We start from the raw sequence: 26,480 nt of genomic DNA, 5'->3' as shown, positions 1-26,480 counted from the left end.
TTTGTTTGTAGGTATTAAAAGTTTTATAAGTTAAATTTATATGGGTTTGGACACATTGCCATCTCTTTTTGAGAATATATACTATACTGAAGATGTAGTAGGACGTTTACTGGCAGCAGTGTTAGAGGTGATTGTTCTGAGACCAGGACAATGAATAAGGCCATGGTCAGGTTTATAGGTCAGCAATCAGGGTTAACGAACCTTCTGTGTTCAGAGGTCAGGAATACCTCATGTATCAGGAACCTTCAGTAGTCATGGGTGTGGAGGTGTTAGGGTTTAGAGGATTAGGCAGATCTCAGTATAAGGTAAAGAGCTGAGTTATATCACTGCATCAGGATGGAGATATTGGAACTTAAGGTGATGGCAAATGGAACGTAAACAAAAGGACCATATTAGGTATACGTGGTGCCCAGCCTAGCAGGTGCAACACTGCGGTAGCTGCAGTGAGTTCTGAAATGGAAAAGAGGCTTGGAGAGGGCAAGTACTTGAAGAGAGAGATTCTGTCTCTTTCAAACCCCTCCAGAAAAATTTCTCAGATTGCAGCCCTCCACAGCCTGCCTTAGAAACATCTGCGATGCTTTTTTAAAAACCGTAGAGTTGGAGCTTCTGGAGGCAGAGCCCAGGAATCTGCATTTGAAACAAGCAGAATTATCCCAAATCATTCTGATACATCCTGAAGCTGGAGAACCTTTCCCCTACAGTGAATGGCGTGCGTGGCACAAAGTAAGGTTAGTTGACCCTGTGTGCTTACTAAATTGAATTGCAGATCAGTTCTGAAACCTTCTGATGAGAGAGTAGTATTAGTGAAAACACCTAATGCTTATTGAAGGTTTAGAAGGTTTAAGTAACCTGCCCACGATTACAAAAAGTTCCTAAGAGGTAGATCCAGAATTCAAAGCCAGGCAGTCTGTCTCCAGAGTCCACGTTGTTTACGACTTTGTGAAAGCTTTGCTCTGGGCGTTCATGTCCAGAGCAACCCCAGGGTTTCAGAGATAAAACTTCACCAATCCAAGAAAGAATAAATGAGAGGCTGTTAAAAAGCACACGGCCATTTTGGTCCTTCAGCAACCAAATGTTGCCACGTGTTCATAGTTTGTTGTATTCATCTCCGTAGGAAGCAGTGTTATTGTGATGTTCTTGCATCCCAGGAAGAGGCACGTATCTTAAAATAACTTGGCAGTGTCCTATTAATGTAAAACTACAGTATCATACAGCCTCAGAGTAAGCTTACAGGTTTATAGACTCTTAGATCTGAAATGAACGTTACAGGTCACCTACTTCAATTCCCTCTTACAAATGAGGGGACTGAGCCTCAGAAAGATTAAGTGATTAACTCTAGGTCTCTGAGTAAATTATTGACAGCCCCAGATGTCCTGATTCAGTACAATATCATTTCCACTTTTGTTCTGCTTCTATCTTAAGTATCCTTATGAAACAATTAAAAAATTTATAACTAGAATTATTTTTAAAATCCATTCCATTTAGATGAGCCTAATTAAAAGTTGCACAGATGTTCTCTGGAGGATGACAATTTGTAGCCAAAATTAGAAGCAAATCTAGTAAATTGGGAAGGAATGTTGGGTGCAGTTGCAAAAACGAATGTAAGTAGGATATTTAAGTCAAAAAATTGGTTTTCAAACAATGGCTTTTGTAGAATGCATTATTTATGGGACCTTACATGCAGTTTTAGTTTTCTCGCTTTAATAAAAGGCCTAAAATAATTCAGGGGTGTAAAAATGGGGGACAGCTGGTTGAGGTCTAGATTTGTTGAAAACATGGATTTGAAGTAACGGTTCCTTGTTGTTATAAAATTCAGTGAATTTAGAAAGAACCCCAGAGGAAAGGTAATTTGTGATTTTAACTTTAAAACTTACATTAGAACAGTGGGTCTGCAATTTTACCAGACCTCAGAATCACCCGGAGGACTTGTTAAATATTCAGATTGCTGGTCCCCACCCCCGAGTTTCAGAATCATTTGTCCAGTGTGTAAGGCCTGAGAGTTTGTATTTCTACCAAGTTCCCAGGCAATGCTGCTGCAGCTGGTCTGGCGAGCATGCTTTGAGAACCACTGGAGAAAACAAATTATAATAAAACACAATCATCTTCTTGTGAGGTAATTAGAGACTATGAGCTGGTGTCGCTGATATCTGTTACATAAAAAATTTCTGTTGACTCATATTTTCATACTTGACTGGTAAAACCATAATGATGACACAGAGACGTAATATTTGAAGTCCCTTCTGAGCTATTGTGATTAGATTAAATTATGTGAAGTGTGGTAAAATTAAATGGTGAAGTGTGCTTTTGTAGTAATATAGTTGTCTCAAAATTAGGCATCTCTGTGTGGAATACGTTAACTCTCTAGTCACTCCATATCCCCCTCAGCACTTGTTATGGACATTCTTCGTAATTCCAGCCATTCTAATAAATATACAGTGGTATCTGAGAGTGTTTTAATTGCATTTCCTAATGACCGATAATCTTGGATACCTTTCCATGTGATTATTTGGTATTCACCAATTTGGTGAAGTTTCTACCCAAATCTTGTTCCCTTCTGTTACAGGGCTATTTTTTAAAAAAAATTATTGAATTTGGAGAGTTGTTTATGTAGTCTGAATACAATTCTTTATCAGGTATATTACTTGTGAGTATTTTCACCCAATATGTGCTCTTAACAGATTATTTTAAAGAGCAGAGGTTTTTACTGATTTCCAGTTTATCGATTTGTTTTCTTATGGGTGTGCTTTTGGTGTTGTATCTAAAAAGTCTTTGCTTAGTCTAAGTTCCCAGAGATTTTCCTTATAATTTTCTCTAAAGGTTTTATAGTTTTATGTCTGTGATCTATTCTCACTAAATTTTTGAACGTGGTTCAAGATAGGGTACGCATAGATCAAAGCTTTTTGTTTTCGGGTTTTTGTTTGTTTTTTTTGCATGTGATAGCCAATTGTCCAGCACTGTTTGTTGAAAACACTATCCTTTCTTCACTGAATTGCCTTTGCTCTTTTGTCACCTCAGTTGTCCATATATGTATGTCTGTATTTCTAGACTTTTTATCCTGTTTGTTGATCTGTTTGTCTGTCTTTCCCTCAGTACCACATTCCTGGATGACTGAAGCTTTATAATAAATCTTGAAATGTTAGTCCTCTAACTTTTTCTTTTTCAAAGTTGTTTGGACTGTTCTAGGTCCTTTGTATTTCCATATAAATTTTAGAATCAGTTTGTCAATTTCTACAAAGAAGTCCGCTGAGATTTCGATTGATATGTGTGCCCTGTAGCCTCAAGAGCGTAAGATGGGGCATTTATAGATCTCACCGTGTATGTCTCCAGTCATTTTCCTTCCTCTTCCTTGCATGATGTCTAGTGTCTTGCAAGCCATTATTTATCTTTATTTTTACTTTTATTTGTGTGTGTGTGTGTGTGTGTGTGTGTGTGTGCGCGCGCGCATGCGCGCGCGTTTAAGGCAGGAGAATAAATTTGGTCCCTGTTATTCTGTCTTGGCCCACAGTGGAAGTACTTTTGATAAACATGGGTAACGTCAGACTTGTTCTTGAGAAAAAATTGGTAATGACTTGGAAGAAGGGCTAGAGGAAAAAGAGATCGGAAAAGGAAATCAGTAAGGAAGCAAATCAATAATCCGAGGAAGCAGCAATAAAGACTGAAAATAAGGCACCTCCAGTTGGAAAGGGGATAATAGTGGACTTGAGCAGGCGAGTGGATGGAACTTGGTGACTAGCTAAATGAGGAGAATGCTGAGAGGGAGGAGTTTAAATGACTGCCAGGTCCAGGTCTTGCCTAGGGTTCCGTTCTGGTTGGTTGCAGACCTCGGTGCCTGGATGTGATTGGTTTATGAAGACTGCTGCAGTGTTGTAGAACCAGTTACTCCTGGACAGGGTTTCCAGGCGGGAATTCCTGCCCATTCTCAGGAATTTTTTTCACTTTCCCGTTCCTGAATCTCAAGAAAAGTTGGTCAGGAAATTGGGAAAATCGGCTCCTTGAACCCACGTGGTTGGTAGTATCAGCCATCACTTTGTGGAAATGATTCATCGTGGAGAACAGAAAACAGTTTATATCTTGGGGTTTGGGAACAGGGACGCGAAAAAAATTCCTGAGTACAGGTGGGAATTCCCGCCTGGAAACCCTGCTCATGGAATATTAATAGTTCTTTATTTCTTACCTTGTAGTTTATTATAATTGTCATCCAGAACAGATGCACTAGTGGGTGATAATTCCCATTACAGAAGTAGCTTCCTTCACCGATCAGAGTTCTCTGAGCCATTTCTAGTAGGTTTAAGTGTTTGTGGATCATTGTTTCTTTGAAAAGAGACTTTTAAAGAAGGCAATACAGAAATAGTATTGGGAGTCACTACTGATTTAAATCACTTAAAATGAAAATAAAACATCTTTGAAGTGATACAATAAATAATGAGAAATATTAAGAATTACCTTAGAAATCCTTCTGAGACATATTTTCAGGAACTTTCGCTATGTGGAGGGACAACTATAAGGAAATGTGCTACATCAGATGGGGCAGTTATTATAACACTTATAGTAAATTATGACAAAGGATGTGAAGGACCTATACACTGAAAACTCTAAGACATTTTTAAAAGACATTGAAGAAGACACAAAGAAATGGAAAGACATTCCATGTTCATGGATTGGAAGAATCAACATAGTCATTAAAATGGCCATATTACCCAGAGCAACACACAGATTTAGTGTGATCCCCATCAGAATGCCAGTGGCATTTTAAAAAATTAGTTTCAAGTGCACAAAACAGCATAATGATTAGACATTTACACCGCTCACAGTGATAACCCCACCAAGTCTACTCCCCCTCTGACACCATACATACCGGTAGCTATTACAGTCCCATTGACTAGATTCCCATTTCAGGTGTACAGCGCAGTGGTTAGGCGTTTGTATAGTCTGTGAAGTTATCCCCCCAATAAGTCTGACACCCTGCACAGTCTTTGCAACGTTATTGATTATATTCCCCATAATGTATTTCACATCCTCGCGACTATTTTGTGACTACCAATTTGTACTTCCAGTGGCATTTTTTAAAGAAATAGAACAAAAAATCACCAGATTTATATGGAATCACAAAAGCTCCTCTAATAGCCAAAGCAATCTTGATAGAAAAGAACAAGGCCTGAGGTTTCACACTTCTTGACTTCAATTTATACTACAAAGCGAAAATAATCAAAACAATGTGGTATTGGCAGAAAATCAGTAACACAGACCAATGGAACAAGATTGAGAACCCAAAAATAAGCCCACATATATATGGGCAGATAATTTTCAAAAAAGGAGCCAAAAACATACAATGGAAAGAGGAAAGCCTCTTCAGTAAATGGTGCTGAGAAAATTGGAATGCCACGTGCAAAAGAGTGAAACTAGGCTGCTGTCACCATACACCAAAAAAAAAAAAAAAAAAAAAAATTAACTCAAAATTGATGAAAGACCTAAGTATAAGACCTGAAACAATAAATTGCATAGAAGAAAGCATAGGTATTATTAAACTGATGAACCCTGGATTCAGAGAGGATTTTATGAATTTGACCTCAAAGGCAAAGGGAGAAAAAATAAATGAATGGGACTATGTTAGACTAAAAAGTTTCTGCACAGCAAACGAAACCATCGACAAAGCAAAGAGGCAACCAACTGAATGGGAGAAGATATTTGCAAACAACACCTCCGATAGGGACCTAATATCCAAAATATATAAAGAACTCATACAACTCAACAACAACAACAACAAAACAAACCAATTAAAAAATGGGCAGAGGATTTGAACAGACATTTATTTTATGGAGCTATCAGCGATTTAAATTTTAACAGACTGATTTGCCATTGTTTTCATGAGATCAAACTATTTTACTTTCCAAAAACAATAAGCATAGACATTATCCTCCAACAGATTAGGAATATGAGATACAGTTATCTCCTCCTTTTGTGACTGTGGTCCTTTCACTCTTTCCTTAAAGAAATGTTTCTCAGAACAAAATACTTCTCATTTAGGCCATCATTTCAGAGTTAGGTAAATAACAGAGATTACAGCCTCTGTCATCACAGGTCTTATAATCAAAGCTTTTTATCAGATCTATTCAAACTTTTTGTAGCTTTGAGAATTTAATTTTTGTTTAATTAAAGTGTTCCTTTATTAACTTCATATTTTAAAGTAGGCTGACCCCCTCTGTAATCTTTTTCTTGGTATAAATTTATTTGAAATGAATAGAGCATGTGCTAGTCTAAAGTACTTGCCATCCATATGGAAGCAAAAGACCATTAACCTGTTTTTGAGTAGCTATCTCATTTATGAACTTATTTGATATTTTTGTTCTTGATCATCCTAGTTTCTCTTCACCCTCCTTTTTGTTTTTGTTTTTTTTTTTTTGTTTTTTTTTTTTGTTCTTTTTTTTTACATTTTTTATTGTAACTAGTGTGACTGCCCTGTCATAATAGGGATGCTTTTAACCTAATATGTCAGGAAGCCATTTGGCACGATCTTATGATATGGAAATGGGTTGTGTCCACAGGGTGGTATTTATTGAAGTAGTTAGAACAGTGGGCTCTCTTATTTAGTAGACCCTGACTTGAGTCGTCCCTCTATAGCCCGTAAGCTACGTGACCTTGGTTCAAGTTCCTTAACATCGCCGAATTTGTTTCTTCTTCCATGAAATGGGGATAATGTCTTTTTCGCAGACTTATTATAAGGATTAAATGAAATGATGCATGTAAATTGCTTAGCATAGTGTCTGGCACATGGTATGTGCTCAATACATGGTGACTATTATTTAATTTCTTGAAAGAAAATTAAGAGAGACAAGGTTGTGAAATTTATAGATCACAGAAAATAGGGGAAACTAGCTGATAATAAGACGACACATTTCTCCCAAGACATACAAATGGCCAACAGATATATGAAAAGATACTCAACTTCACTAGCTGTTAGGGAAATGCAAATCAAAACCACAATGAGATACCACCTCAGACCTGTTAGAAGGGCTATCATCAACGTGACATGTAATAACAAGTGTTAGACACGTTGTGGAGAAAAAGGAACCCTCATACACTGTTGGTGGGATTGTAATTACACTAGTAAAACCACTATGGAAAAAAAATGTATGGAGTTTCCTTGAAATTAAGATGGAATTCCCATATGACCCAGCAATCCCACTCCTGGGTATCTACCCCCAAAATCTGAAAACATTTATCTATAAAGACATATGTACCCCTATGTTCATTATGACATTATTCACGGTGGCCAAGACATGAAAATAGCTGAATAGCTTCAACAGATGATTGGATAAAGAAAATGTGATATATATATACAGAGGGTGCCACAAAAATGTATGTACATTTTAAAAAAGGAAAAAGCTATTAAAATTGTAATATCAATATAAACCGATAACAAAAGATGAATACAAGTCATGTGTATACCTTTTTTTGGTACTCCTGGTATATGTGTGTGTGTGTGTGTGTGTGTGTCTGTCTGTCTGTCTGTCTCCAATGGAATGTTACTCAGCCATAAGAAAAGATGAACTATTGCCATTTGGGACAATGTGGATGGACTTGAGATAGTCATGCTAAGCAAAATAAGTCAGACAGAAAAAGTCGAGAACCATATAAAACTGAAAGGGACAAATGAACAACACAAACAAAAAAATCATAGACACAGACAACAGATTAGTGGCTACCAGAGGGTAAGGTGGGAGGCGGGTAGTAGAAAAGAGTAAAGGGGGTCAATGTGGTGATGGAAGAAGAATTGATTTTGGGTGGTGAACACACAATGCAATATTGTGTTATAGAATTGTATACTTGAAACCTATATAATTTTACTAACCAGTGTCACCTCAATAAAGGTAATAAAAAAATGTGGATGAAATGACACCATGATTCAATACTAGCTTAAGTGAAATGGAAGATTTGTTTTTGGGGAATATTGCAAAGTACACTTAGTTAACAGCAAAATAAGCTCCATTTATTGAGTTTAGTAAGACATAATATTGGGTGCTTTCCCTACATTTTCACTTAACTTTCTCAATAATCACATGACGTGTAAACCTCACTTTGTTTTGTCTTTGTTGCCTCGAATTCATGCTGGTGCTTTGGCGTCAAAGCCTGGCTCTGTTCCTTAAGCCTCCTGGGCCATCAAGCCTCATACGTTAGCTAGAGTTTGGCCACAGCCGAGAACTTGAAGACCAGGGAGAAATGGCCAGAGGCATTGAAATTATGTTGGCTGGGAAATGCTGCTGTGAAGATTGCTTGCTGCCTTGAATTCACTATTTCTTTCCAGTCTACCAGGGATTAGATAGGAAGAAATGGGCGAGAAGGTATAGAAAAAGAATTTCAGTCAAATAAAAGACAGATTTGGCCTTAAAGATTCAGGGACCTTATATTAGGTAGCCAAAGGAGGTCTGTAGATATAAAATGATAGATGCATTATAGCCTAGGATTTATAGTGCTTTTGATGACTGGTAGAGACTCCATCGTATCCAGAAATATAGTTATATGATTTTATGATTTACTTGAAGCAGTATTTTGAGTTACACGTTTACCATGGAAATGTATGGAATGTTAACTACTCTCTGTAAGGAAATAACCTGCCTATATAATGACAGATGGTCTCCATTATTCCAAAGTAGAGCTGTTTAAGTCAGTCTTTCTGTTTTCACTTTCTCTCTCTCGAAAGAAGTTCCCCGTAATGTTTAAGAGAATTCCTTTAGCTAGAGAACCGATCATTCATTACTCCATGACTTTTGCGTGAAGTCGGTCTTATTTCTGGGTAGCACGTGTCTTCCCTGTTAACTGTAAGTCACACATGAGGTCATTCCAAACCCTACCATTTATTACCTGTGACCTGGGGCAAATGATTTAGCCTCTTTGAGCATCAGTTTTCTAATATCCACCTTATGTTGGATGATACCTCATTCGTATTGGTGTAAGAAAGGCGAGGATGAGTAGTATGTTCAAAGTGCCTGGCGTGGAGTCGGTACTCAGGGAAGATTTAATCTACGTCTATAGTTCATGCCCAGTGTTTTCGTCTGACCATTCAACCTCTGGAGAGGCCTGAGGGCATTTGTTTAGCCTCTGTCCCAGTCTGGTGAACGTCTGGCACACGTTTACTCATCCTTGAAGACACTGTTCACATTTGCCCTGTCCTATTAAACCTTTCCTACCTTCTGTGGGCAGTGTTAGCTGCTCCTTCTTGCTTCAAAGTATTTTTTTCCCTCTGCCTGGCAATGTATTAAGTAGTCAGTAAATATTTTCTAGGTAAATGAGTTTCTGGCCATTCATGTGGAGGGGAGTGTTTAGGAAGCTTCTCTTTGAGCCTTGCAGCCTCTTTGAGTTTAGCTTAGTGCTTTAGGCTCACGTTAGTAAAAATAACAGAATTAAGAAGCTGATGTTCACGTGATCTTTTTGGTCCTAAGGAAAAAATGCTTTCAGCATTTAGACTCAATTGCATTTGCAGACTAGTTATCCATTCTGTAATAATTATGATGACAGATAATATTTTGTTAGTACTTACTGTGGGCCAGGCCCGCTGCTGATCGTTTTACCTACATTTCCTCATGTAATCTTTGTATCAGCTTTATGATTTAGATACTGTTATTGTACCCATTATACAGGAGAGGTAACTGAGACTCTAGTAAAGTGACTTGCCAAGGACTGCATAACTAGCAAGTAACAGCCTAGATTTGAATGTAATCTGACTCCAGTGCTAGCTTTTTGAGTTACTATGCTACTACACAACTTTCCTTTTCTGTGTTACTATAAGAAAACTATATCGGTGGGTAAAGATGGTTATAAAGGTCGATATTGCTTGAAGATTTTCCCTATATTCACTGTTTATAAAAGGACCACTTGCTTATTTGTTTGTACCATATGCTGTTATATTCTTCACTATTATTTCTGGTGAAATAATAAAATGTGGATTCAGTTTTAATTTTACCATACTAATATCTGTGTGGAGGAATAATTATGACTAAAATACAGTGTAGTGAGAAGAAACCAAGTTTCTATTAAATATTGCTCAAGCAGTGAGTAAGTCATTAAACTTGACTCCAGATGAATATATAACGATTGCTTAATACTAGGCTGCCGGGAAAAACACACACACCCACTCACAGAGGTAGGTGTGTGTGTGTAGATATATGTTGTTAGAGATAGTTGGTGCTGTATTTTCACAGAGGAAAGGGTTTTGTGTGTGTGTGTGTGTGTGTGTGTGTGTGTGTGTGTGTGTAGGGAGGAATGGTACGGTTTACATTGCCATTTATTTGAGTTTATCCAAAAGGAACAAATTTCTTGCTTACAAAATATAAAAGAATCAAGTCTTTAATTTGAAGAGATGAGGAAATACTTAGTCTCTGTTTCAGAAAATATTTCTGCTATATGTTCCATCTATCCTAGGAAACTTATAATACAGTCAGGCGATTCCCTGCTTCCTTTCCATCCTTCCGCCTTGCCAGAATGGACATATGCACTTTATGGCACTGAATATTTATCAGGTCCTTCTGAGTGTATGATTCATATTGAATTACAGTCAGCAATCCCATGAGAACACTAAATGGCTGCTTTGTCTAAGTCTGGTATTTTACTAATAAAATGCATGGCGTTGAATTTAATCAACTATACATAATTGGTATTGTTCCTGTTCAGACATGCTTGTCCATGGCTTTGTAGAATAATGATTAAAAAGAAAAACCCTGATTCTGCAATTTTTGTTTGTTTGGGACAAAATTTCAGGAAACAACTTGGCCTTGGGCAAAACTGTGCAATTGAATCAGGGACAGAACGTTGGAAAAGATAAGTAGGTAAAATTTGTCTTGAGGGTGGGCCACATAGGCACACGTGTCCGAGTTGTAAAAGTGAAGGAGTTTTATGGGTTTATAAGGCATGAAGCATTTGGTCCTGTTCTGGAGATTAGGGAGGATTTTGGAAAAGGACCTGTGGCTGAGATCATAGGAAGAGCAGAGCAAAACCAAAAGACATCTAGTGGAATGGAGATGTAGCATAGAGATGTATATGGACAGGCTGGGGACAGAGGAGGGAGAGTGTGATTTTCCTGTCTGTTGTACTGAACACCTGAGGGATGATGAGGAAGCTTACTTGGCTCTGGGTCCTGTGTGCTCTGGGACCTATGTCAGCGGTGTTTCCCAAAACTTGGAGCCGAGCCTCAGGGAAGCGTTTATTTCTCTCTAGTGCATGCCTTAGACTGCAGTTATAGGCCAGCTGTGGCTAGGGAGGGGCCTTATTTAGAATAGCTGGTCATAAAGCTATGTCTTAGCTTTATCACTTAACCTTCTGTTCTTGCTGAACTGGCCTCTGATCTGGAACGCAAGCTGGATTGTTGTGTTGACCATGCCCACCTGGGCTTAGGGAAGCCAAGATAAAGAACCTTCTGCGCCCCCATTTTCTAGGCCCCTGTGGCCTAGAGAAGGGCAGTATATTGAACAAATAAGATGTGAATAGATGCTGGACAGTCTTAGAACTCACCCTGGATAAACTCGCATGTGTCCCTGCTGTGCTATGTAAGAATTACCATATTGCTACAGGCTTACTACTTCCATCTTTAGTCGGGGGGCCTGGGATTTGTATTACTCGAGTCTACCTCTGTGAAAATAAGTTTGTCTCCTCTCTTCCTTTCCTTTTGCAGACCTATCCCTTCTCCCTGATTTTGCCCCGCTCTTTCATATTCAAGACAACAAGCATCGATAGTTACTGCTTTGCTTTCATACTTATTCCTGCCTCAGCCATCATCTTCCTCTCATTGAATTCTCACGAATTTTGTTTTAAGTTAACTTTGCAACACTAAATCACCCATTTCTGCTTAATGTTCTGCTGATCATGTAATTTGAAAGACTATTCAACACTTCAAAAAGAGTAGTGATAGTTAGAACATTGCTGTTAGTGCATTCTGATATTCAGTAACATGATATGCCTAATGAATAGCGTGGCTGCTTGGATTGCATAATTGTAGGTTCGTTTGACTTCAGAAAAATTTATGTGCAGGTCAACTTCATCCATTCAGATACTTTTCACATTATATAAATATCAGAGCACTTCGTCTAAAAAGCCTTCCTTTAGTGATTAGCATTCTTTGTTTTTCTAGAGTTTGCTCCTGAACAGGAAAAAAACACACACAACTAAACCCAAAAAACCAAACAGAAACCATCTTTAAAGAGTGGGTTTAATGCTATGGCTCTTCCTGGTCTACATAAGACTTCTGAAGCTCTTTGGGGACGGTGCTGAGCTAGGTCACTGGGCATAGACACACATATGTGTAGGAGGACAGTCTGGTACTGGTATCCTAAGAGAAACAGTTATAATTTTAGAATGTAAATCAAGCTTTATCTGTGCCCTCTGGACTTGATTTGCTGGGGTAGGGGCAGGGTCAGGGGGACTTATCTCAGTTAGTTATTATACGAACTTCTTAACAGTTTCTTAATTAGTGAGCCAGATATGAGTATGTTCTGCAGCTCTCCCCGTCACCTCGCTCTGTCCGTGAGCCTTGCCCGTGTGTTTATTGGCTTGTAAATGAATGTTCAGGTGTATCACTTAGGCTCATTTGATTGACACAAGGGTTGACTGTAGTAAAGGCATGCTTCTAGAACGGCACATCCAAGAAGTAGGAATCTCCCGGGACTCCCCAGACCCTGCCTGGCTGGGGAAAGGCAGTCAGAGGCAGGAGTGTAATAAATGGTTTTGGCACTGGGCTCCACTCAGTGTATGTCCGCAACGTGAAGCCTTCCAGGACTCTTCCTCTTTAACATTTCCCTCCTGCTCCCCTTCTTCACATGCTTCCTGGTCAACAGTCTGTGGCTGCTACTTCCATCTCTTCTGCCTCCGTGCCCTTGGCCTCCTACATGTCTGACTTCTGAGCAGCTAGAGGTGGCTTAGTTAACCTCCTAGCATGCAGTGGTGACTTGGCTGCTTTTGCAGCGCCTCGAGTTAGCCTTGCTGATGTAAAGGGTCATTCTCTTCACCACTGTCAAAACTTAGTACAGGCGACCCTTGAATAACATGGGGTTAGGGGTGCCGATCCACTGCGCAGCTGAAAATCTGCATATAACCTTTGATGTCCCCCCAAACTTAACTACTGTTATCCTACTGTTGACCGGCCGCTTGCCGATTACAGAAACAGTCGATGAACACACATTTGGTGTATATATATTCATATATATGTGTATATATACATATATATAATCTTACAATAAAGTAAGCTAGAGAAAGGAAACTGCTAGAGAAAATCATAAGGAAGAGAAAGTACATTTACAGTATGTACTGAAAACAACCTGTGTATGAGTGGGCCTTGTGCAGTTCAAACTCGTGTTGGTCAAGGGTCAACTGTGATCTTCCGAAAGGAGGAAGTCATTTTCTTTTTATCAGGTTCCTCTGCTTAAGGAGTTTGGAAAAGCTTCCCAAGGACCAGGTCTGCCAGCGTTTGAGTGGTGTTGCCTGCTGTGCCGCTTGGACTGGATGACCAGGCAGCCCAGCCGAAGCTCGGGCCATGGCTTCCTCCTCCGGTGGTTTGCTGTGTGGGCATTCGTGAATGGGGGGGAGCTGCTTGTGCTACTCCTCGTGTTTAAGCACCTTTTTGCACAGGTGGGCAGGTGGACAGACTTTGCAGTTAGAAAGCGTTTAAGTTGGAGGCCTGCTCTGACTTGTGCAAGTTATTTCAGCTGCTTAGTGCTCGCTTTTTCTCGTACATAGAGTGGAGATAGAGCTCCCTGTCTCTTAGTGTTGCTGTGAGGTTTAATGTAAGTATGGTGTACTCAGTGCCGTCTTGGTACATAATAAAGTGTTTACTAATAGTTAGCTACAGATACTGTCATTATATACGATTTTCATGACTTGCCACGCTTTATCACCTACACCAATTTTCTCTTCATGCCAGGCTAGCAGAGGTGTGGTACAGGGATACTTTCCTCTCTGAGACTGTCATTCTGTGAATTTTAATATTTTTTGTGTGATCGTCTTCCTCCCTGCTCCACCCCCCACCCCACCCCCACATTACTGAGGCCATAAGGTGGGGGAAAAATCACAATGAAAATATAATAGGCAAGTGAATTTTTATGGAAAAATCACAATGAAAATATAATAGGCAAGTGAATTTTTATCATGTCTTCTTTATATTTTAGTTCAATTGAATATGAGGCAGGACAATTTATCGTTTGATAAAAGTTTGATTTACAAATGTATTAAATAATGGCCATATAAGAATAATGAAGGAAGAGTTGCTGTAATTCTTTGTGGGATCCCAAGAACACGAAAGCATCATTCTTGGCCACAAATAAATCAAAATCTGTTTGCAGAAATGAAACAAGTGCACATAAGAAGACAAGATTGTTTATGGTTAAAAGCGCCAAAGTATCAAGTATAATCATTCATAAATTAAGTGACACCCTTCTAGGCTGGTATAGTTTAAAAGCAGGTACGGCCTGAGCTCAGCTCTTGAGGGATGTGTAGAATTTGGTTGGTGTGGAATTTTAGAAAGGGTTTCCCTGTAAGAGTGAGATTTTTGATGGTGGGATTATATACTGAGGAACAAAGGAGCGGGGAACCCCTGGCTGGTCACTCCCTCCACACCCACCTCCTCCCCCAGCCACGTTTTTAGTCAGCCACCAATTCCTCATTTATTTGTTTATCTTTATTTTTCCTCTCAAATTCTTGAATTCTTCGGGGATTTATTTGGTCTGCTTGCCTTTTCCATGCACCACTATGTTCTTCTTTTCCCACCTCAGTTCTTTAGTTGAAAAAGACACAGGTTCCCTCTTGTCTTCCTTAGCCTACCGTTTCTGAAACATGAACCCCAAAATAACATTTTTAAAAAGTGGTTGTTATTGCAGTAATTAGAGAGGTAAGGATTAACAAGAACAAAGAATTTCCAAAGTTATCTTACAATAGCTGTGGTAGGTTGTAACTTGGTATGGATGTTCTCGTGGCCCCTCGTCCATTATGGAGTCTCTGCTAGTTCTCGTCTTCCATCTCTGGTCTTGCCAACCCTTCTCCATGACAGAACATGACATTGACTTCTAGCCTGAAGTTGTCTGACTGGGCATCACTTCCAGGTGTCGTATGCCTGTTCATTCTTTTCAGGACTAGCTTCTTGATCTCTCGTGGTGTTTTCCCTTTGTTGCCTCAGGGCTGCACTATTCATCATGGAGGTTCTTCAGCTTGTCCCAACATTTCTCGGGCCTCGGAACTTTAGCTGAGGCTGCCTGCAGGCCACAGTTGGCCTCCAAAGATTCTTTCCTGAGGCTTCACGCCATCAAACATTGACCCAGCCATCGTTCACTTTCTCCTTTGCAGGGAAGGTCTCCTTGGCCTTGTGTTTGAAATTGCCGGCTGATTCAAGTCTTCCTATTATCCATGGGATCTTGACAAAGAGAACTATCATCCTATTTATTTTCTTTTGCAAACCCTTTCATAGCATTTTGCATGCTGAAGGCACACTTCCAAGTGCTTTCAAAATGTCAAAAATTTATTTATTTAATCCTAGAGGGAAGTTGCCAACATTCTATCAATTCCCACTGATTTAAGCTTGTAACAAACTTTTATTTCTGCACTTCAAAGACTTTTGCCGATAGATCCTTCAGTGGGTTCCTCTTCAGTTTGAAGATGCCTCTCCTTACTGGATTGTTGATCTAACAGTTTATACTGTTGGTCCTTACTCAGGTTACCAGCTTGACTTGCCTTGTGACTGGTGCAAGTGTCAGGATCCAATATCCATAAAATACACTGATTCCTCTAAGTGAAGAAAAAATGTACCATAATTTCATTTTCCCCTAGATTCTGCCCTGGCTGTTTGTTACTATCTCTTGATTCTTTTGTTTTTAAGAAGATTTATTTTTCCCCCGGTTGTTTTGATTGTCCTCAGTGGGAAGATGGGTCTATAGGCCACTGTTAACTAGAAGTGGAAATCTTCCTCATTTGCTCTTTCGCTGTCCAAGGAGGTTCATGCGCAGATAGATAGATGGCTGGGCCACTTGAGTGGATGAGGGTACTGTGCTGGGCGAAGTGCAGTGATTGATTTAAGACCATACCAGCAAGTGGCAGAGCCTGGGATTTGTGCTCTGAGTCTACCTTTCTGCCTTTTCCAACGGGGCGTATTCTCAGAATTTTGAATGAAGCTGGCATATGTTGAGGACGTTTTAAAAAATATGTAATGCCTTTACAAAATCATGTAGGCCACTGACTGATGTAGGTAATGCTACTGCATCTTTTTCTAGATAGGGCATTTTCAATGGGAAATAATCATTGCTTTCTTTTTTTTTTTAGCTGAAGTGAGTAGTGAATATAGTATGGACAAGGCAATGGTGGAATTTGCTATGATGGATCGGGAACTGAACCATTATGTAAAGGCTGTGCAGTCTGCGATGAATCATGTAAGTGTCCACACTCCCCTGGTTACATATGGTTACAAGTCTCTGACCTAGAAATAAAAACACATCAAAATTCTTCTCTAACCTTTAATATTTCCTTACCCTTACTTTAGCAGCTAGTAACTTCTTCTTAATCAGGAAGTTCATAAAATAGGAATCTTAAATATTTTCCCAGCTAGGCCACCTAGGTTTAATGCGGATACTACATCTATTTTAGATTTTCCTCCATTTTTTTAGTCTTGTCATTTTTAGTCTAAGCCTCCTTCGAATGTGAGAAGGTTCTTTTTTAATAAAATGCTAAAAATTGGCATTGAACTTGTCTTTATTGTTCTGTTTGCCTAAGCATACAATTTAGACCAGGTTTAGTTACTCATTCTCCAGCTTTAACTAATGTGGAGCTATTGCAGAATTAATTCATAGACTCAGGTAATATGGAAGAGTTTCAGAGCATGTTTAAAAATAAAGAAGGTTGGCATTTCGGTTTTTCCAGGAGCCAAACTTACCTTTGTTGACTCCAGCTACCACAGGAACAGAAGATAGGCAGTTAAGGTGGAAACATAACGACATCCTTTTCAGCAGTACCGTGTTGAGTAAGAAATGAGCAATATGATTGCCGTAATGTTTCTGAGAAGTCCTTTGTCCTCTAAGCAGGGGAAACTCCCCTTTGAACTCATTTCATATACCTGTGTAATAGGATGTCTTGTACTTCTGGTTTCTTTATTTGCCTTTTCTTACTTAGATCTATGGGAAAATTCCAAAAATCAAATATTTTACAAGATTGGCTGCTATTAAGTGGAAGATACATTTTTAAGTGTGGTTTAGTACTTATGCCATACTCAAATGAGCATTACAGAGTTATAGGAAGTTTTTAAAAAATTGTTTTAATGGGGTTTTTTTTCTGGTTTAAAAAACTTTTTCTGAAAAAAAAAAGTTTTTTTTTCTGGTTTGTTTTTTTTTGGGGGGGTTAGTGTTTATTAAGTGTTTCATTTGTGACTAACCTAAGACTATCTGCTTATATGCAAGTAATAAACTCATTATAAAATTCTGATGCTTCCAACCGTTGTGGCTATTAGTTTTGGTACTGTGAATATTTCTTCTATAGGAAAATAGGCAAATCACGTCATGTTAGGGCTTTTGAAAATGAATAACAAAGCACTTAGATCAGAGGTTTTCAATTCCAGCTGACCCCTAGAACCAGCCAGTCTCTAAAAAGATTCTGATTTCATTGACATCGAGCAGGATTAGGGCCACCAGTATTTTAAAAACCTCCTTCTGATATGTACCCAAGGTTGAAAACCACTGAGTTAAAGAAGAAGGCTGACTTTATAGAATAAAGTGTTTGTGCTACCACAGGTCAGAGTTGGGCCTGTTACATAGGCCAGTCCTGCTATATGACCTTGCATTCTATGGAGGTTATTTGATAGCCCTTTCTATCTTTAACTTTGAAGTCAGGCAAATGTAACAGCACAGTGTATATTATAGATTAAAAAAACTAGATTTGGGAAGTTAAAGAACTTAGTGTGGATTTTTTTTTTTCCTACTAAACTCTAGGATTCACAGATACTTACGGTATTTTTTTACATAAAGACTTGAACTCTTCCCCCTTCAAAAACTAAGCCACTTATAAAAAGATCAAAGACAAAGAAACCCTTACCCACATTCAGTAGTTAACAGCATTTCTTTCATCTTGAGCCCTCATCTGTTATCCCCACCCTACGAAAGAGGAAAGGTGATGTTTTTGAGTTGTATCCCACTTTTTAGCCCTAACCTCACACTAGACAACGGAGCAACTGGATTTAGTGATTCTTGAACTTGTCAGGAAGGTACCTGGTCTTTCACAAGAAGAGAAAACATATTTATTGTCCTTTTCTGATGCAAAGTTGTGCTCTCTAGATAAGCTTGATACAAGACGAAGAACAGTAAACCATAAGGTTTCTAGGACCTGAACCCATATGGGGACATAGTGAGGATATGACCATTATTTTCAGGAAGCTATTTTAGACCTCATAATATACTACGTATTCTTCATATACTTGAAGTTACGGATATCTTATCTTACTGCGTGTTTTGGTGAGGGCTAAAGAATGAACAGAGGCTTGAGGGGGGCCAGAATGGTATAGTTCTTTGGAAATAACAATTGTCTAGGGATCAGAAACCATTCCAGCCCTGGTTCTTCCATTTTCTGAGTTATGATCCTGGGTCAAGAAACAAAACATCTTGGCACCTCATGTTTTTCATCTATAAAATCCTTGGCCTGCCTATTTCACAAGATGATTATGTGAGTCAGATTAGAATACTGTGTATCAAACACTTTGACATTCCTAAAACTTGAGATGTAAGACACTATGTTACTACAAACCCAGATTTCCAAACATATTCCTTAGAAAGATGGAACAAAATCTTCCTTCAAAACAAGTACTTTGCTCCCTTTATTTCAAGGCTCTGAAATAAAACTTGTGTTGGCTTTGACGTGTCCTAGGCTAGAATTCAGGAATCCTAGGATGAGACATAAGCTAGTTAAGTTCCAATAGGAGGTGTCCATGATCTCTAAAAGAAATTGTTTTAAGTCAGATTGCTGAGAAAGAATACAGATAATAGGAACCTCTATGAGTCCCTGTGTAACTTCTCCTCTGCCAAAGACATTTTAGAGCTACCGTACTCCCATTCCTGTATCATTTGCCTGGATTCGGATCCAGCTTATGATCTTTCTGTTCATGAATTTTCATACAGTCACAGTCCATTTGAAATAATTGTTTTAATCCTCAAAAAGCTTTAGAGTTTATAATTTAAATAAATGTCTCTCACCTTCACAGAATTCTGAAGGTTGTACACCTCTGGAAAGGTTTTAATTTACTTTAGAGCCGTAGAGGTGTAGGTCAGTTTACCAACAACCCTTGGGAAAGTCCCTTTCAGCAGAAGCTCTCAGAGTGCCATTCTTGGTCCTTTGAGAAAATAGAGCCACTATATTCTACAATGCCTGATGATTTTATTTGGAATCAGTATTTATTTAAGTGCTCTGCAAGTAGGACTTCATCCCACGTCGTTTGTGGAGGGACTATTATGCATGCAGTGAGCACTAAGAAAAATAAGTTGCAGATAGTTTCTAAGTCATTTATAAAAACTTTCAGGATAAATGGGTTATATACCTGTCACAGCTCTTTAAAACATTATTTCGAACCACAAAGAGTTCTATATGAATCCTTTGGACACTCTCAGTCATGAGACTACACATGTGATGAAAGTGTTTGGAAAGCTGTGAAATGACACACAGATTAACTATGCTACAGTTATTTCTTTTATCACAGTTACTGCCAGGGAGTAGCTTTTTTCAGTTTCATGTTGAGAACAGAGTGAAATTCTGACCGTTGGCCTTGAAGACCTAATGCTCCTTCATTTGATTTCTAGACTTTTGTTATTTGAGTATATTGAAGGGAAACCAGTGGCTGGTTTTTTGTGCTCGAATGTTCACTGAATAATATTTACTAAACATCTCCATGTGCCAGGCACCTCTAGATGCAAGTCTAGATGGAAGGTCGGACAGCCAGGCCCAGGTGACCCCTACCTTCAGATTGTCCGCAGCTTAGAGAGGAAGATAGTCGTTTAACAGACTGCTGCGGTGTGTGCTACAAAGGGAAAACAGTGTTCAAGGAGAGTCAATAACTTGGGACATAATGTTGTCTGGGGTTGGGGGACTCCTTCCTGAGGAAGTGATATTTAACCTAAGAGGAAAATCACAGGAGCCTCAGCATCAGGACCGGGACATGTGACTTCTCTAGGTGCCTTTTGCATGAAATGGAAGCATCTCTTTTCTGATTGTCTCAGTATCAGAATTTCAGAGTACCTTTATCAATCCATGGACTTAATTTGAGAAAATTAGGGCAGAGAAACCCTACTTTTATACATAGAAAGTATAATGTATATAGCGCAGTTGGGTGACCTACCTAAGCTTGGTCAGTGATTCATTCATTCATAGCTATGAGTGCCTACTATGTGCCAGGAGCTGGGCTTCGTCATGCCAGTCCATGGCAGCAGTTGATTTAAGAATAATTTCATTACTGACATTCTGCTTCTCACACCTCTTTGTTAGTCAAACGGGTATATCCCTCTTGAGATGAGACTTTTTATCAGGTATTGAATGTTACAGTGATAATACCATGTATTTCTGTTTCTGTGTTTATGTGATTGTGTAAAACTAAACCTATACACAGTTCTACCCTGTGGGCTTCAGACTCCAGAAGGTGGGTACCAGGTTAGTTCAAGGAATCCTCAAATCCATTTTCAGCTGTGCAGTTTTTCAAATAAGAGATGGTAAAGTGTCCAGTAACCCCCAGACCACTATGGGGGGTGGTCCTTGCAACTTTTTTATAGTCTTCGTTCTCATAGTGAAAAGGGATGGGTTCCAGGAAGCTAAATGAGAAATGGTGTGACAGACTCAGATTAGTTTCACATATTATTAGCAGTCAGAGATAAAATACACATCTTCTGTGCTTTTTGATGAGTGGCCTAGTCTTAGAATTTAGCAAAAGTAACTAAAGCTTGAGATTCACATTATACTTGGGTGTTTATTTATTTTCTCATGACACTTGATTGTGTAATTTAACAAACTTTAAGAGAATTGTCAAGATTTTACATACTTATGGTTCTTATGGTTCGTAGTATATGCTGCTTCAACATGTTAATTTACTAGAAAATCCAGAACATTTGTACTTTCTTCACTTTCTTACTCTCTTTGGTGCTACGTGAATTTTATAGATTCTGTAAGATTTCAACGCATTTAAATGGAATTGTTGCCACTTATTTGTTTTTTGTTTTTTTAAGTCAGTGTTTTATAACAATTTCTACCAAAAGCCTGGGGAGGGAGAGTATTTTTCTTCTTAATCTACAGAAGCAATTAGGGCTAGATTAGTCTACTTGTGTAGTTTCTTATAAATCTGTTCGTGAGTATGCCCTGTGTGCTGTGGTTTTTACTTGATAAGCTAACCCGCACATGTAGTCTGCCTTTTAAAATGAATAGGTTGAGAGTTAGAAGAGTGGAAATATACCTGTACGTCACATAAGCTGTTGAAACGAACACAATCTTAGATATAATAGAAGAATGAGGTGCGTCAAAGGTATAGCTTACCTCAGCCTTGTCATTATGCAACTAGTTTAGAATGTTTTTGACATATCACTTCTATAATGCCGGGGGTGGGGGAGAAAGGGGAGGGACACACTCTAGAGTGGGGCTAATTAATTTATTTAATATCTAATCACTTTCTTTAGCAATATGTAATAGCAAAAGACAAAGGCAATTAATAGAATATGCTAATGTCAGGAAGTAAAGGTGGTGAAGACTAAACTATATACATTGATAACAATGTCATGTCAAAGGAGTACACATGTAAGTTTAAGAGATCCCAACACCTGTTTACTATTCATCAAAAATCACTTGGCTAAGTACATAAATTACATCACTAAGGAGTATCCAAAAGCAGTAATAAGCTCTATAAGATAGTAACTAATACAGTAGATGTCAAAAGCTCACCAAACTGGGGGAGAACAGCGCTGGAAAAGTCATAAATCAAAACCTTGCCAGGTCTGCAGCTGAGAGAAACTCAGGCATCTCCCACACCGCTGCTTGTTAGTTCCCAAGAATGCTGCTGCTGTTGTTGTTAGAAGTTAGGACGTCTTCTGATGTTGTAAGCTGCAAGCTGCGTACAAGTTTTTCTAGATGCTAACAAGTTCTTGAGAAGCCTAACTGTGGGGAACAACACTGGAGAGACCGGGAACCAGCCAGCCCTCACCAGGTTCGCGGCTGAAAGTCAGGACATCCCCTGGTGCTGTAAGCTGCCTGTTGCTGGAAGTCTTCAAAAAGTTAGAATGATGAAGAATCACCAATGACAAATGACCAAATGACGAAATAATAATTACATTGCCAACTGAGGTCTGTCTTATATGTTTTGTCAGATGTACCTTAGAGCCAAGTTTCTTGTTCCTGCCTCCCCCTCCGGGAATGGCTGGTTCCGGGAGGGTCTGGCAGTTACTGATATGAATGCTGCCCATCCGGCCGAAGGGCCAATTCATCCAGATAAGCAACAAGGCCTGGCAACGTGCCTGTCACGTCGTCCTGATATAACGTAGCTACTTCTTCACTTCGTCGGCTGATGTGGGTGAAACAGACAGAAAGCAACATCATCTCGTATCTCCCCTGCTCGGGAAAATGAGACCAAAGGAGGAATTGACTCAACCCCTGATCACAGCACAGACAGAAAAGGCAGAAAAGCAACCTCATCTCATGTCTCCCTTGCTCGGGAGAATGAGACCAAAGGTGGAATTTATTCAACCCCTGATCACAGCACAGAAATCACCTCACATACAGGAACAGATAAAAGCTAATAGACTAAAGCTCACATCAACCAATGAAGGCAAATTTTCCTCAACATCTTCCCTACAACTTCCCCAGACTGCCTCTCCCTTCACCCTCCATCGAGTGGTAAGCTTTGCCTTTTGTGCATCTTGCTTTAAAGTTACCTTAGTCTCCACCGCTTTAACATGAAATCTGTGACTAGCAGTTACCATGTAGTTAAACCAGATTTGGGGAGTATTTCTCACTTAGAAAGCTAATAGTTGATAGTATCTGAAGGAAGACCCAAGCCAGAGAATATGACTCGTTAGCTGTGGTCATCTCTTGACTGAGTGTGACAATGCGTCTCACATGGTGAATCGTCAACCAAAGAGGAAGGAGGGGAAATTACTTAGTGAGTTATAACATTTTAGGAGAGAAGACGCCTGAGCATGAGAGAAATTACTGTTGTCAGCAGAATAGCAAGAAGGTGGGAGGTGACAGTGGAATCAGTGAACACCTCTGGGAGCCAGGTAGGAAAGTACTAGAGAAGCCCCTCTTCTCCCTTCCCTGTCCCCCACACTTGACACTCCACACTAATGTTCGGTCTCTTAACACCTTTCTTGTCAAAAGTTTCCAAGTGCTCTATATGTGAGCCTTTTCATGTGTAGGAATATTGTCCACCTGTGGAAATTAACCAGAAAAAAAAAGTAGACTTTCGGTATTCACTCTTCAGGTACTTGGCCCCAGGATGTGTCTGTTTCAGTAATTACTGGTGATTAATTTCTATTCCAGTGCTTTAGAACTTCCTCTGCAGTTATTTCCAAATGAAGGTTTGGTTTGGTAGCATTTTGTCTGATCTACAGAGAGTTAGGTCTGGATCTAGTATGTCACTAATTGAGTCACCCCTGTAGGAAAGAATCTAGGTCCACATCTCTTAGGTTACCAAGTAATGTAGCTGCTAACAGGTGGAGATTCTGGTGTCCGCTATATTGAGATGGGTTTTCATGGGTAGTTACTAGAAATCCATCTTCATGGTATTAAGTGTTAGATTTTATTCAGAATTTTGAAACATTCACACTCTGCTGAGCCTTAGTGCGCCCCTAGTGCAGCATTTTCAGACGTTTGCTCCATAATGCTAAGTAATCAGGATGTGAAGAAGTATATTAGGAAAAAAGAATTATGTGGTCAAATAAGTTTGGAGAATGCTTGATTAAAAGAATTTCCTTAAAGACTCTAAAACCTTTAATAGGCTTCTAAGCACTTTGATTCTCCAAAGGAACGCTGTTTGGTAATTTCCTAAACGTATTTAACTAGAAAACCTCTCTAAGGGAAGGACAGATACTCTGCAGGACCCACTTTGGGAAATGTTTCAACCTCCTTTATGTTTCAAAGGCGGCTAAGAGATAGGTCCAGCTGTTTGTGTAGAGTTTTTGTGGCATCGGGGGAACTGGGGAGTGCATCAGATGCCCTACCTGAAATGTTACCCAAGAGATGTTTCTGTGTAGGAAAGGACCAGGCCACTGAAAAGACTGCATTATTCCAACGGTGAAAAAGAGGGAGGAAACAATTTCAAAAGCATGCAGTCGTTGCTTGGCTATCAGAATCTATGTTTGAAGCAAACAAGACCTCTGTATGGAGAGTTCATGCAGAAGAGCAGAGAGAAGGAAAGGAAGAGAGGAGGGTCTAGAGGGTACAGGCAGAGGGACGTGGCAGCTGTGTGGGCAGGCAAAGCATGCAGGCCTTTGAGAGGCCTGGGTCACCCCAACACTCCAGTTAGCTGCTGGGGGGCCTAATACTATTGAAACCCTTGGCCTCCGTGGCAGCAGACAATTCTGGCAGCTAATCCCTTGAATTGTTTAAATGACATGACTGTTTTCTAATCTAGCCAACTCCTGCTTATTTCTGAGATTGGGCATAGTGCATGTATAGCATCAAACTCTTATTTTAGACATAGTCACTTTCGCCTCCTTCCATATCCCACTTTTCAGCATCACCGATAAGTATTCGAGGCCTTGAGATTTAGGCCTTTCCCCACTGGCTAGCCGTAGAAGAGAGATGAGGAAATAGATTGAACAGGGGAATGGATCACCAAATGCTAAGGTTCACTGTAAAATGAATGCATTTTCCATGTTGAGGTGAACAGCAGTTTATTAATTAAAGCCTGTTTATTATTACAGTGTGTTATTAAAGCCTGTCTATTAATCTCGTCATTAAGGTGTTCACTTAATACCAGTAGTATCCTCAGTCTAAAGAAGATACAAACGCCTCTTGACATGTGTACACAAAATCGCTACATAATAGTCCTAACAGTGAAATAGATGGACAGAGACAGTAAGCACGTGCTCAGGAAATTCCTAGTGAGGGAAGAGAGTCTTTGTGTGAATGCGGCTTTTCTGCCCTCTGACTCTGAGCCTCCGTTTCTTCTTAACGTGAGGATCGTGAGGATCGTAGTGTAATGACGAGAAGTGATAGCGTGGAAGCACCTCACAGCCCCCTCACACTCATTGATAAAGTTGCCCGGACAGTTCTCTAAAGGAGACGTCGTTTCCTATGATCACATTTAAATAGTATCTGAAAGGGAATTTTGAATTAAAATTTGGAGAGTAGAGTAAGCGGCAGGAAACCATTGGGAAAGGACCAGGTTATGTTCCTTGAGAGAGAGAAGGAAGGGCCTCTTTCCTTGAGGGAGTCTTCTGGTAATGTGGGGCGAGGGGGTGTTGGGGAGTGGAATCAGTGCCATAGTGTTTTCACCAGAAAGGATTGGGCAGAATCTGGGGGTCAGGACCAGGGAGCAGCGTGGCATTTGGCCACTTGGGTTCGAAGTGCCCCGATCAGTAAGTCTGCTTGTGTCTGTACTGTTGAGAAAGCGATTGTGTGCTCTTTAACGTATGTGAGTTTGCACTTGTCCTGGGAGGAGGGGCTTCTTAAACGAAGAGGTTTCTGTTTATTCTGTTTCTCTCAAAGCATCAAGCTTCTGGTAATAGTGACAGTTTAGGTTTCATTGTTTTGTGTCAGAGCCAGTCTGATATTTTAACCACTTAAAGAGTTTTTGAAATATCATTGCCCTCTGGGCTTCTTCTTTTTCTTCAAGGAAAATTTGTGTCACATAATACAGTGTTCTTTAAAATGGTGAAAATCCTTATGTTCGTTTCTCATGGGCTAGAGTAATACAATCTGTTAATTATGAACAGTTTTTAATTTTAATTATTCCTTCTGTCCTTTATTTCATCTTAAAATAATCATTTAATTATCCTCTAATAGGAAGTGATATTTAGAAAGACCAAGTCAGTGGTACTTAAAATTGGAAACAAGAACCAGAAGTTGTTTAATATGATTGCATCACATGATTGATTTCCAGACATCCTGACTTCTTTGCTTTTCACCCTCCCCTTGACTGACATGCAGGGGGTCTCACCTGTTTCAGGGTCTGCCTGTTTCAGGGCCTGCCTCAGCTCTTTGTGGTTCTTGCAATGTTACTGGTACCAAGAGGAAAACCCTCTCTGCACACCAGGTTACTCTCGTCACCCTGAAGTTTATTTTAGCCCCAACAGGAAACAGAAGCCCAAAATGCCACTTGAAATACTGAATAGGAACTCTAAGTGGACTAAATCCCGGGTGTGCTTAGAACATTCCTCTGGCGAAATCAGACATTAAATTTGGCGCATAAGGTTACACCGTGTTTTTAAAAGTCTCAGCATAAATATCGTATGCTTAGTTTTTTCATAGAAGAAATTCTTAAGATATGACTTAAAACACCTATAAAT

The 26,480-nt window shown here is 39.5% G+C and overlaps 1 protein-coding gene across 8 annotated transcripts in view; it reads left to right on the top strand.

Moving 5' to 3' along the window:
* NSMCE2 (NSE2 (MMS21) homolog, SMC5-SMC6 complex SUMO ligase) overlaps nt 1-26,480 on the top strand; it is a 215,696-nt gene that overhangs the window by 29,096 nt on the left and 160,120 nt on the right. For all 8 annotated transcript variants that reach the window (XR_013994796.1, XR_013994797.1, XM_081070980.1 and 5 more), the window contains one exon: nt 16,288-16,394. Coding sequence is in view for 6 of the 8 variants with exons in the window: in XM_081070980.1 (XP_080927106.1) it covers nt 16,288-16,394 (107 nt within the window). In the remaining 2 variants the exon portion in view is untranslated. The remainder of the gene's footprint in view (nt 1-16,287; nt 16,395-26,480) is intronic.

This window comes from Rhinolophus hipposideros, assembly GCF_964194185.1.
Source record: "Rhinolophus hipposideros genome assembly, chromosome: 13".
Taxonomy (NCBI): Eukaryota; Metazoa; Chordata; class Mammalia; order Chiroptera; family Rhinolophidae; genus Rhinolophus; species Rhinolophus hipposideros.
The sequence above is the reverse complement of the archived record's forward strand: the minus strand, read 5'-3'. Positions and strand labels throughout refer to the sequence as shown.